The 13,469-nt window shown below is 51.3% G+C and overlaps 1 protein-coding gene across 2 annotated transcripts; it reads right to left on the bottom strand.

The window, feature by feature from the left end:
• Positions 1-2,052: 2,052 nt before the first annotated feature.
• Positions 2,053-11,999, bottom strand: TMEM114 (transmembrane protein 114). Of its 2 annotated transcripts, XM_059898171.1 has the most exons (4): positions 11,780-11,999; positions 11,375-11,455; positions 3,715-3,852; positions 2,053-2,285 (listed from the first exon to the last, which is right to left on the bottom strand). In XM_059898171.1, exons 1-4 carry the CDS (start codon positions 11,997-11,999, stop codon positions 2,053-2,055), a joined length of 672 nt encoding a protein of 223 aa, XP_059754154.1. The 2 variants fall into 2 exon arrangements, with proteins under 2 accessions (XP_059754154.1, XP_059754155.1); XM_059898172.1 differs by lacking the exon at positions 3,715-3,852.
• Between the last annotated feature and the right edge of the window lie 1,470 nt (positions 12,000-13,469).

Here is a 13,469-nt window from a genome sequence, read left to right on the forward strand (position 1 = left end):
GTGTTACGATTAGTCCCCAAAGATCACCCTATGAATTGACCAACTCCGTGGGAAACTTTCAACTCCATATTCTAGACCAAACCTCCACCCCACACGATAAAATCCCTGTGTCAAAACTGGAGTGATTTTCACCCCAAAGGAGCCAAGCCTTCTCTGAAGAGGGCTCAATACCAACAGGGCTGAGGAGATAGACGCACCCCTCACCCAGACCCGCTGTAGCCACGCCAAGAAAACATCTTCCTCTGGCCACACAACTGCTATGGGGTGTCATTATTTCACAGAAGAAGGGCTGCAATATGTCACCAGGACCCAGCCTGTGACAGTACAGACCTCCCATGCTAGTGCAGAAGTGAGTCACAATCCCTGCTGCTTTCAAGGAGACCGTGTGTGTTTACGCTGTGTAAATCCTCCCAATGAAAGCTGGTTAGAGATGCAGGATCGCCAGCCCCGCACCCAACCTACTGAATCAGAGGCTGCGTTTTCATAAGATCTCCAGGAATTTGAGATGCGCTAGTATGAACCAAACGCCAGGCCACTCTCCTTCTTAAGGTTTTTGTTGTTGTTGTTGTTCCCCCAAATGCAGCCTCTTATGGAGCTGAGACCATCACCACAGGAAATCCCACCTGTGTTTTATAAAGTTACACACAGGCATCTGTCCGAGTTCTAAGCCAGCCTGGTGCTTACCTCAACCCAGGCTGTACTTTGGGAAAAACCGGAGCAGTTTTGGAAGCTAATGGTGCTTGGGCCCCCAACCCCAGAGACTGTGATTTCATGGCCTGAGGTGACACCTGGGCATTTTTTAAATTCCCCGGGTGACTGCAATGGGGTGTTAGGGTTGAGATCTGCTGGTCCCCATGCATAGGCCTTATTCAGGGGATGTCGGAGGACTTAGCAGATGCCACTGGTTATGTGTTTCCCAGCGTGTTTAAATCTCACTGGCCTTGGATGTTGCACCTGAGAACTGGGCTCCATCAACACTTTGATGTGGAAACTATTTCTATCAGAGGCTTGGGGTGTCCTGAGCTCACATTTAGCGTTTGGAGTGAAGGCAAAATGCAAAGCCGATGGTCCAGGAGGTGCTCGTTGTGTTTGGAGGATCACTGTTTCCCACTAACTGTGAGTGCGGGTAATTCTCTGCTCCACGGTGAGCTTGCCGATGAGTGCTTCTTGGGCATCACAGGTTTGCTTCTTGCCCTTCCTGCTGACTGTGGGCTTGCTGATCCTTCCTCTCCTCCCGTGAGGACCTCCTGGCATCTGTGCAGTGGCACATGAATGGGACCACTGACCACCGGAACGTCCAAGAGGGGCTTTCATCTCTGGGATGACTCTGTTACGTTTCAAAAGCGACTCGCTGACCACGGAGAATCATTGCATTAACGGAGCCTTTTCTGCTTGAGGCTCAGGACTCTAGACCAGGTGAGCACGAGCCCGGCTGGGGTCAGGGAGGACACGCCCACCTCCTGGTTGCTGCGAAGCCCAGATCTCTGCTGTCTTCCTTCCGATTTCCCACGGTGCCTCCTGCCTGGTTCCAGGTCACGGGGAGCGTGAAGCCCGGTGTCTGAGACGCAGCATCCCCCACACACAGGACCCACGTCACAGCCAGCCGGCATGAACCTGCTCAGAAAAGCTGTGATAAAGGAGAACATGCCTCTAGCTTGCTGTGTGTTTTTGCAACACTTACCTAACCTCTCTGGTCCTCCATTTCCTTAACAAAGAAGAGAAACCCATCCAAAGGGCAGGAGTGAGGGTGATGTGAAGCCAGAGGAGACTCACGGAGGTTGCAATCAGTAAGTTCTGTACATGATGAAGGGGGTGCTTTTGTTTTTTCATGGGCTTGGCACTCAGCCTCCTCCAGCCCACACGAGACACATGTGCCTGGACAGAGCACACACCGTGCCAGGCAGCACTGAGATGACAGCCAGGGCTGGATCCCAGTCCACAGCGGCTCCCAGGTGGTGGCCTTTGAGGAAGAGGAAGCCGCAGCCCACCGAGATGGGTCCATGAGGCCCCCAGGCCAAGCCCCTCCCTCCCACCACGACCAGGCATCGGGGCTCAGATGGCCTGGTCCTGCCTCCGTCTCAGGCTGAGCACGCGGGCTGCTGCCAGCAAGGCCGCCCCGGTGAGCAGCTCGGCGATGAAGCTGATCCAGCCCAGGGCCAGGGACCAGCCGAAGCGGATGTCCACCTGGTCCAGCAGGGCCTTCTCCTCCAGGAGACACAGTGCCTCCCGGAAGGCGGCGGCTGAATACGCGATGTAGACGCTGATGCCCGCGAGGGTCACCAAGGCTGAAGGGGTTGCAAAGGAGAGCAGATCAGACCCCCATCCCGGGGCACTGCCCCTCCTTCCCACTGCTGGTCCCTCTGCCCCGTGCTCCCTCCTCCCTTCCCCTCCCTTCCTGCCACTGGTAACTCCTGCCTATCCCCGCATCTCAGCTCCTGGCAATTCTTGGACCTCCCCCCGAGCCAGTCAAACCCACCGTGGGGTTGCACAACATCACATGGCCCTCCATCACTGCCCAGGTCAGAATTTGTTTGTGAAACGACTTAACTAATGCCTGTCTGCCCCAATGTGAGCTCCAGAGGGTCCATCCTGAATGCCCAGCACCCAGAACAGCACCCTGCACACGGCAGTGCTCCATCCATACGTTATGAGAATGCACTGTCCAGTCCCATAGCCACTGGCCCCACATGGCTCTTTAAACTTATATTAATTTAAATGAACATCTCAGCTCCACATTGGCACCTGCCACATGCCAAGTGCTCGTTGCCTGTTTCGTGGCAAATTAGAGAATTTCTCCATCAAGAGAGTTCTCCTAGAAGGTGCTGTTTGGAGGATTAGTCACTGGACAAACTATTCATGCCAATATTAATAATAATAGCAGGTGGGTGGGGGGGATCGGAGCCTCACCGTATTCTCACCTCCAGGCATTACTTTTCTTTATTTCCCTCCATGGATTCTAAGTGTGTGTGTCATTACTGTTCTTGTTCTTTTTTTTTTTTTTAATTTATTTTATTTTATTTTTTGGCTGTGTCGGGTGTTTGTTGCTGTGTGCAGGCTTTCTCTAGTTGGGGCGAGCGGGGGCTACTCTTAGTTGCTGTGTGCAGGCTTCTCATTGCGGTGGCTTCTCTTGCGGAGCACGGGCTCTAGAGCGCAGGCTCAGTATTTGTGGCTCATGGGCTTAGTTGCTCCACGGCATGCGGGATCTTCCAGGACCAGCGCTTGAACCCGTGTCCCCTGCATTGGCAGGCGGATTCTTAACCACTGTGCCACGAGGGAAGACCCTGTTCTTGTTCTTTTTTAAGGTCCATTTCAAATGCACCAGAAGCAGGGAGGCCATAAAACAACCAGCTGTGATTTTGGTTTTAATCAATCAAAGCAACGCCTGTCAGGATGGCAAGTGCACATGAAAGACTGAGGGTGGCCAGAGTGAGGGTCTCCCTCCAGCCCATGGCCCTAACGCTGACGCTCTCACAACACGCTTCTTTTGTGAAGTAATGAAAGCAATTCTCAGAATCTGCTCTCACCCCTATGGTTCTCTCTTGGGAACACAGACCCAGGGACCCTGGGTGGGAAACTACTGATCCCTTCCAGCTAGGAGATCACAGGAGGGGGAACCAAGCCCCAGAAGCGATGGGACCCCCCCAACCCTTCCCTTCTGGGGGATCGTGCACAGCCCCTTCTGGAACCTGGGCCCCGTGCAGGGTGGGCACCTACCTCCAAAGAGGAAGAGGGTCCCCGTGAGCAGGAGGAGGAGGGAGGCTTGCAGGAGGAAGCTCAGAAACCCTGTCATCCCCCCAAAAACCATCAGGATCAGGCTGAGAGGCAGCAGAATCGCAAACGTCCCATGCATGGCTTAGGGGAGACAGGAGGACAGCAGGTTACTAACATCCTTCTGTTAATCAACAAACATTCACTGAGCACCTCCTGTGGGCCAGCACCCAAACGCTGGGGGAAAAAATCGACACCACTGCTGCTAATAATAATGATGATAATAATATTATTAATAGCAACAGTTATCGAGGCTCAGCTATGCCAGACTTTGTGCTGTATGAGTATCAGCTCAAGTAATTCTCACACACTCTGCGAGGCAAGTATCGTTCTTGTTCATTCGCTTATTCGCTCAGCACATGTGTACTGAGTGCATGCTTTGTGCCAGGCTCTGTCCCCAGCACAGCGGATTCAACGGCAAATCCACCAGGACTCCTGCCCTCGTCGGGCTGTATGGAGTCAAGCAAGTGAACAAATAAGTGACAAAGTTGAGAGGTGGTGACAAACTCCTGGGGAGGGGCGTGAATAAAGCAGAGGAGGGTCCGGAGCAGTGGCTCCACTGAAGAAGTGACATTGGAGCAAAGACCTGAAGGAGGCGAGGGAGGCAGCTGTGCAAAAGGAAGGGCCAGAAGGGAGGGACCGCAGAGAGGAGCGGGGGCGGAGTCTTAGATGGGAGGGCGTGTGCCTGCTGGGGCTGAGGCTGGGGAAAGCCGGGGAGGGCAGCGGGGAGTTAGGGAGGAGAAGGGAGTGGAGGAGGAAGGCAGAGTTAACAGCAGCTCACGTGGGGCTCCTGAGCCATCGGGAAGATTTTGAACTTCTCTCTGAATGAGATGGAGGCCACCAGACAGTTTGGGGCGGAAGAAACATAGAATTTAACTTCAGTTCCTAAAGGTCGCTCTGGCCACTATATTGAGAGTGAACAGCAGAGGGCGTAGTGGGTTGAAAGGCGGCTCCCAAGTTCACATCCAGCAGGAACCTGTGAATGTGACCTCATTAGGGACAAGAGTCGTTGCCGATGTAACGAAGTCCAGGGTCTCCAGATGAGCTCATCCCGGGTGAGACCCAATGACTTTATTTATTTATTTATTTATTTATTTATTTTTAACATCTTTATTGGAGTATAATTGCTTTACAATGGTGTGTTAGTTTCTACTTTATAACAAAGTGTATCGGCTATACGTATACATATATCCCCATATCTCATCCCTCTTGCGTCTCCCTCCCACCCTCCCTATCCCACTCCTCTAGGTGGACAAAAAGCACCGAGCTGATCTCCCTGTGCTATGCGGCTGCTTCCCACTAGCCATCCATTTTACATCTGGTAGTATATATATGCCCATGCCACTCTCTCACTTCATCCCAGCTTACCCTTCCCCCTCCCCCCTGTCCTCAAGTCCATTCTCTATGTCTGTGTTTCCCGGAGCTGGTTTGGCCCAGCAGTCCCACGTGTGAGGTCCCCAGACAACGCTGCTGCTGAGTTCTCATACATGTTCAATTAAATGTCTGGGCAAGAACAGGACACCCCCTGGGAAACTTGTAAGATCTCCTGCTGAAATTTGGTTTAGTATATATTGGTTTTTTTTGGTATGTGCCTTGGTCTTTTTTATTTTCTGATTTTCAGGACTGCTGTCTGGGGACATAAATATTGATTCTGAGTTCTGTTCTACTTGGAAATGTCCCCACCTCCAGTCACATCTCACTCAGAAACAAGTGTCTATGGGCCCCACAGAGCCTGGGGATGCTGCAGGGAACAAGGTCTCTGCCCTCATGGGGATCACAGTGCAGTACAGGAGACAGCCTAGCAGGAAATAAAGGGGATAATTACAGACCGAGTGTCACAAAGGACATGAGTGTGATGATGCAGAAAAACGGGGTGGGCGGTGAGGGGGGTGCACCTCTATAGATGAGATAGTTGTTTTAATTTCCTAGAGCTGACATAACAAATTACTACAAACTAGGTGTCTTAATAGCAGGAGGCATTTATTCTCTCACGGTTCTGGAGGCCCTAAGTCCCAAATCAAGGTATCAGCAGGACCGCGCTCCCTTCAGAGACTCCAGGGGAGAATCCTTCCTTGCCTCTTCCAGCTTCTGGCAGTTGCCGGCAATCCTTGGCGTTCCTTGGCTCAGGACAGCATCCCTCTGTCCACCTCCATCTTCTTATGACCTTCTTTTCTCTCCTCTGTGATTCTCCTTTTTTTACGAGGACACTTGTCACAGGATTTAGGTTAATCCACAATGATCTCATCTCGAGAGCCTTAACTCAATTACACCTGCGAAGATACTTTTCCCAAATGAGGTCCCATTCACAGGTACTGAGGGTTAGGACGTGGACACATCTTTTGGGGGGTGATACCTTTCAGTCCACTACACTGTTTACAGTAGGAGCTCAAGATGTGAGAGCTAAGATTACCGTCTAGAGTTAATAATACTAATAATGTTGGAGATCAGGAAGATAACTAACATGCAGCCCCGTCCTCAAGGAAGCTATGTTCTAGTGACAATAGACTCGAAAATTTACAAAAATTTTAAAAATCCACTTCCTTACCAGGCATAATAGGACTGAATATCTCTGAGCATTTCTTGGAGTCTCCAAGTCATATTGACAAGGTTTGAAAATAGAGATAGTGACACTTTCCCCTTTGGGAAATGGTTCCTGAGACTTCCTTCTTTCTCCAGAGCTTCTGATGTTTCTGGAGAATAATACTTCTCTGCTCTCTTTAAGAGAAGGACTGTTACTTCGCTAACCACCCCGGGGCTTCCTGACCTCGCAAGCACTCTGGAAGGCTGCTTTTCCCATCGAGCTATTCTTTGAACAGTGCAATAATGGATCATTCACACAGTTAGCCTTGGCGTGAACGTCTTGGCATTTTTCTGGGTTTGCTTTTCCTTTGCAACAAAGCACTTCTGAGTCGAAAAGATCTCTTGCACCTGGGTACATATTTGCTCTTGATGGAAAAAATGACCTGTCAACATTATTAGTTTTATTAATTCTACATGGTAATCTTAGTTCTCACGTGTTGAGTTCCTACTGTAGGCAGTGGAGGATAGCAGAACTCTGAACCCAAGAAACAGGCTAGGAACTTTTCCCCTGGTCTGCCGTGGCCTCCGGTCTTGGCACACTCACGTTATACTGGAATTACCCTCGGTGTAGCATCATTCTAAAAGAATAGAAACTGCCTGGGTTCAAATCCCAGATCAACCAGTTACCGTGCAAACTTTGGTAACTTACCTAACCTCTCTGTGCCTCGGTTTCCTCATTTGAAAAGTGAGGAGTATAATAACAGTACCTGCCTCATGGGTCTGTTGTAAAGATTAAATGGGTTGAAACATGTAAAGACCTCAGGACAGGGTCTAGCACACAGCACCTGTTCTGTAAGCATTGACTGTTATTTTTATAGCCCTTCAACCACTCCACTGAAAGTGGTCCCCACCTCCTTTTATTACACACCCCTGTTTTATTTCCTTTGTTACACCTACTACTATTTGAAGCCATTTTATGTTAATTTATTCACTGGTCCACGTGTTTATTATCTGTCTCCTGCACTAGACACTACACCTATATGGCAAGGACCCCACCTGTCTCATCATGTTTTATCCCCAGCACTAAGCAAGCAAGGACATTTGCAATGATTAGCTCCATTTTACAGATGAGAAGCCTGAGGTTCAGGGAGACAATATGACTTAGAGCAGAAGGAGGAGACAATAACTGACCTCCTGCTTTGGGTGATACCCTACGCTGGATGCTTTCCATCCGTGATCTCAAAACAGCCCATTTTTTTTTAATTTATTATTTTATTGAAGTATAGTTGAATTACAATGTTGTGTTAATTACTGCTATACAGCAGAGTGACTCAGTTATACATACATATATATATATTTCATATTCTTTTCCATCTACAGGATATTGAATATAGTTCCCTGTGCTATACAGTAGGACCTTGCTGTTTATAAAACAGCCCATTTATGGAAGCAGGTGACTGGCCAGCAGTCACACAGCTGGGAAGAAGGAGGGCCCTTATCTATGATGTGGCTGACCCCGCCCCCCCACATCCTGCTGGGAGAGGCACATGACTCAGCTCAGCCAATCAGCACATTCCTTCCCTTCGGCCACACTGACTGGCTCAGACCTGGGCACATAATGCAATTTAGTCCAATGAGAGACCTACCTGGTGGTTTTGCAGAATGACTGGGCAACAGTCTCCTTCTGCTTAGGTTGATGATTCTGGAGAGGATTTAGTTGAAAGCAGAACCCAAACAGAAGCAAAGCCCAGGGAGGAGAAGAAGACATTAAGTTTAGCTCTGGATCCCAGGGGGCTTGAGATTTTTAGTTTCGTGGACCAGGAATTCCTTTTCTGTTTCAACTAGTATGATTTGAGTTTCCGTCACTTACCATCAAAAGACTCCTGGCTGATACAGCTAGCCTGGTTGGTTCTAGACTGTGGCTGTTTTATGTAAACTGTGCTGAATTTGAAGACCCCCCCCGCCACCAAAACCAATTCCAGTCCCTAGCCACGGAACCAAACCCATGACATCCCCAGAGCTAATCAGGAAGATAAAACATCCAAGCAAGGTGGATTTTTATTGGGTACTGAAGTAGGCTACCTGCTTGGATTTTCTTGGAGGAAAAACCAATGGTTCTTCCCATACACCCCCACGGGGACTTGTCCAGGAGGCTGACTCACAGAACACGCTGTTTGTCACCTGGCCTCTCTCCTCTATGGGCTCTGCATAAAGGGAATGAAACGTCTTCATATAATAAAAGAACTTGGGCAACATTCAAAACTCTTTCTGGGGATGAAGAGATTCTGTGAAAAAGCTCTCTCTGGGGGTGATTTGCAGTGAGCACGAGGTCTGAAGTGGCAGCCTCCTCTCTGTGTTGATACAATGGTAGTAAGAGCAGCTAACACTTACGGCAGACTTAAAGGAGCCAGACACTGCATGAGGCTCTTTAAATACACTCTCCCACTTCATCCTTGAAATAGCCTTATGAGGAGCCATGACAGTTATCTTCATTTTGCCCATGAGGGAACTGAGGCTCAGAGAGGTATAGGAATTTGCCCAAGGCCACGTGCCTAGTTGGTGGTGAAGCAGGGGGTTAGACCTAGGGCCAAGGGAACAGATGAACAGACTGTGGATGTGAGTTTTGCCTGTTTCTCAAAACCCTGGACAACACAGGGTTGGTTCATTATCAAGTTTCATGAAGAGGCCAGACCAGTGGTGACTGTGGTTAGCCATCCAATTTACTCACTGATGTGATAAGCAGGCTGAATGCCAGCACTCAGCCCAGCAAAGGGCCATAGATGTGATTGCATCTAAAAGAGGCTGGGGGGACTTCCCTGGTGGCGCAGTGGTTAAGAATCCGCCTGCCAATGCAGGGGACACGGGTTTGAGCCCTGGTCCAGGAAGATCCCACATGCCGCGGAGCAACTAAGTCTGTGTGCCACAACTACTGAGCCTGCACGCCGCACCTACTGAAGCCCTCATGCCTAGAGCCCATGCTCCACAACAAGAGAAGCCACCGCAATGAGAAGTCCACGCACCACAACGAAGAGTAGCCCCCACTCGCTGCGACTAGAGAAAGCCCACGCTTAGCAACGAAGACCCGACACTGCCAAAAATAAATAAATAAAATAAAAATAATAAAAAATAAAAAATAAATAAAATAAGCTGCACAGGAACAATTTTAAAGTCCAAAGAGACACCAACTTTGTTTTAAGGCTGTAGTAGCTTGATACATCATCTCCTTGCTACCTTCTCCAGCCTTCTCTGTGGACCACAGCACTACATTCAGAAGCCTGTTAAGCCAACACAGGAGTTTTTGAACAGGAATTCTTGGTTATTCTTGAAATGCTCTAAGAACACCCAAAGTTCCTCCTACTGCAGCTTGGGGCTGAGGACAGAGTTCGTGAGACCACTTCCTTTCCTCCACCCCCCTCATATTCCAAGCATCTAGGGGATATCTCCTTCAATGGAACTTCATGCAGTGGTGTGCTGGAGCTGGATTATATCAGAGTCAGCTGTTAAGTTTTCAGGAGTATGAGGAGCCAGTTGACATCATGTTGACAGCCTGAAACTGACCACAGTGGGAATATTTACACCACAGAGATGGGCAAATGCCACAAATCAAGACTCTCCCCTCCCACAGACAGCCAATTGTTAAATATTTTCCAGCCCACCACTGGACTTTAGAGAAACAGTCTGGTTCATTCATATACTCATTCAGTCATTCAACAAATTTGGATTGAGTTCCACCTCTAAATAATAGAGTTTGCATTCACTCTCATGCCTGCTCAGCAAACCTTGGCTCATGGGCTACTCTATACCAGGCTCTGTGCTAAACACAGGGAATCCAGCAGTGGCAAGAAAGACGTGGTCCCTGCCCTCATGGAGCTCAGGGTCTTAAAAAATGTCACACAACCTGTAGCACGAGTAGGAGCTGACCAAGTCAGGCTGGAAGGATGGGAGCAGGGAGACTCCAATTGGAGGCAATGGCATGTGCAAAGTTCCTGTGGCAGGAGGAAACTTAGCACCCCTCCAGGAACTGGCCCAAGGCCAGCATAGCCAGAGAGGAAAGAGCAAAGGGGAGAGTGGAGTTGGAGAGGGACCCTGGCAGCCCTTGTGGGCCATGCTAGGGACTTGTCTTCATTCTAAGAGTCACATCCCCAAGCCTCACTCAGTAAGTCTATCAAAAGCTGCACATACTTTTCAAGGTCTATGGAACTCAGTCCTCATTTCCTCATCATGTCCTTTCTGTGGTACCTCTCTGGGCCTCAGTTTCCTCTTTGGAAAAATAAAGATTAAGACAGAGATGACAAACAACTTCATAGGGAGGCTGTGGAGATTAAATGAGGGCACAGCTGGAAAGCGTTCGGCTCCATGTCTGGCCAGCTGCGAGCCTCAGTGAATGGAACTATGACTGATTTCCCTCCTTCCTCCACTGTTTATTCAGCCCATTTGCTTTCTCAAATTCTATCCTCCCACCTTTCCAGAGTTCCAATCACCGTGCCAGGCACTGGGAAATCAGCCAGGAACAACAGACACATGGTCCCTGGCGAGAGGGAGCGGTCCTCTGCCTCCTGGTTGCCTCTCTTGAATCATACAACAAATATTTACTGCATCCCTGCTACTGCCAAGCGCTTGTTCTCAACACCGAGGATGCAGAGAAGGCTGACAAGGGGGTGTGCCAGTCAGCTCCCCGGGCTGGCTTAGGTGTCTCTTCGGGCTCCCAGCCACCCTGCCTCGTGCTGCATGTCACTCTGAAATGTAACTGCGCACTTCCACCTCGGTCTCACCAGCTAGTCTGTGCGCCCCCTGAGCGCTTGGCCTGGGGCTTCGGCAGCAGCAGCACGGTGCCTGGCGCACAGAAAGCCTTCAGCCAACGTTTGTTGAATGAATCCTCAACCACACGTTACAGGTGGAGCGAGTGGACCCCGCCTCCTGCTCCTAACCGCGTTCCCCTCTCCCGCCGGTGCCAGAGGCCGCCCCGACCGCCCTCTCCAACGCAGCGCCACCGCCCCCCACCCCACCCCGCCTGCTGTTTGGACAAAAGCTCCCAAACTGGTGTCCAGCCCCGGGTCCTCCCCCATCCCACCCTCCCCGGACTCACTGAGAAGTTGTCGGCTCGAGTCGCTGAAGGTCACGTTCTCCTGCCAGAAGGGGTTCATCAGCGGCGCGCACGGGCTCTGGACTGCATGGGGCAGAGGACTCGGTGGGCGGGGGCCCCGGGCTTCGGACCCCGGACCGAGGCTTCGCCCCGACGCCCGCTCTGGGTGCCCCACCCCGGAGGGCGGGCGCGGAGCCAGAGCAGCCGCAGGCTGGGCGGAGCGCCTCTCGGAACGGCGATGGCAGCCCCAGAAGCCCTGCCCACCTTCCCTCCGACCTCAGATACCGCGTTTCGCGCCCCGGGGCTTGGGGGGCGGATGCGCTCCAAGCAACAAGTCCCGGGCGAGCCCGGCGCCGCTCAGGGGCGGCGGTGGCGGCCACCGCCCCGGGTCGCCGGGTACATCCTTACCCCGGCAGGTCCGCCAGAGGCCGGAGTGCGAGCTCAGAGGTTCGAGCTGGCTGCGGTTGGCGGCCTCTGCCGGGTCCCGTGCCCCCGGGCCGCTCCGCTCCGGCCGCTCCGTGTCAATGATGTACCAGAAGTCCGTGCCGATGGCGGCCGCCAGGAGCACAAAGCTGAGCGCCCCGGTCAGCGCCGCCGCGCCGGCCAGCGCGCCCAGGTGCACCCGCATCGCCGACCCGGGACCCCACGCACCGCCCGCAGTCCCCCGCGCCGCCTCCCGCGTCCCTGAGTTCGGAGCCAGAAAGCCGGCCTCCGGACCTCGATCCCTCCCTCCGACCCTGGCTCCGCCCCTCAGCCCCTCACCTGCGCCCTGGGACCTGCCCCGGCTCCTCCCTCAGACCCCATCCCAGCCAAACGCCACCTCAGTCAACACTCCCAGCCCTAGCGCAGCCCCTCACTCCCACTCCTCACTTTTCCCCAGACCCTTCTCCCTCCTACCCGCTCCCGCGCTCTCCACGAACCCCCAGCCGTTCCCACTACGCCCTGCCTCTGCCTTTCCTCCCCAAGCCCAGCTCCTCTCCTCGCACCACCGACTCAACTTCCCACTTCCCGCCCGGTGCGCCAGGAGTCTTCCCTCCGCCGCCCTTCCCACCGCTGCCTCCTCTGCTCACAGCGCCCAGGTGCCCAGCACAGTGAGAAGGGCTGAGTGGGGTGGAGGAGGGAGGGCGGCCTTCCCGCAAACTGGGGGAGTAAGAAGGACGGGCAACGGCTGTCAGGTTTGCAGGTAATCTTCAATAGCCTCTCCCTCCAGCTTCAACCACCCTTCCTCCAAAATCCACCTTCAGTTGATTTTTCTAGGCTGGCTACAGAGGAAAAAGACAGATCAGGGGTTTTTTTAATAAAAGCTCTTTAACAGATTACCAACAAGGTCCTATTGTATAGCACAGGGAACTCTGCTCAGTATTCTGTAATAACCTAAATGGGGAAAGAATTTGAAAAAGAATAGACACATGTGTATGTATAATTGAATCACTTTGCTGTGCACCTGAAACTAACACAACATTGTAAATCAACTATTGTCCAATATAAATTTTTTAAAAAATTTTAAGTTCTTTAAAGCAATGGGCCATATCTTCTGAGTCCATCATCTCTACCACCAAAGTCTTCTTCACCATCACTGCCACCACCAGCACCAGCACCACCACCACCACCAACACCAACACCACCATCATCACCAGCACCATTCTTTTCTTTATCATCACCATCCTCTTCTTTTTTTTTTTTTTAAACATGTTTATTGAAGTATAATTGCCTTACAATGGTGTGTTAGCTTCTGCTTTATAACAAAGTGAATCAGTTATACATATACAATATGTTCCCATTTCTCTTCCCTCTTGCATCTCCCTCCCTCCCACCCTCCCCATCCCACCCCTCTAGGTGGTCACAAAGCACCGAGCTGATCTCCCTGTGCTATGCGGCTGCTTCCCACTAGCTATCTATTTTACATTTGGTAGTGTATATATGTCCATGACACTCTCTTACCCTGTCACATCTCACCCCACCCCCTCCCCATATCCTCAAGTCCATTCTCTAGTAGGTCTGTGTCTTTATTCCCGTCTTGCCACTAGGTTCTTCATGGCCTTTTTTTTTCCCCTTAGATTCCGTATATATGTGTTAGCATACTGTATTTGTTTTTCTC

Source organism: Balaenoptera ricei, chromosome 15 (assembly GCF_028023285.1).
Source record: "Balaenoptera ricei isolate mBalRic1 chromosome 15, mBalRic1.hap2, whole genome shotgun sequence".
In the NCBI taxonomy this organism is placed as follows: domain Eukaryota; kingdom Metazoa; phylum Chordata; class Mammalia; order Artiodactyla; family Balaenopteridae; genus Balaenoptera; species Balaenoptera ricei.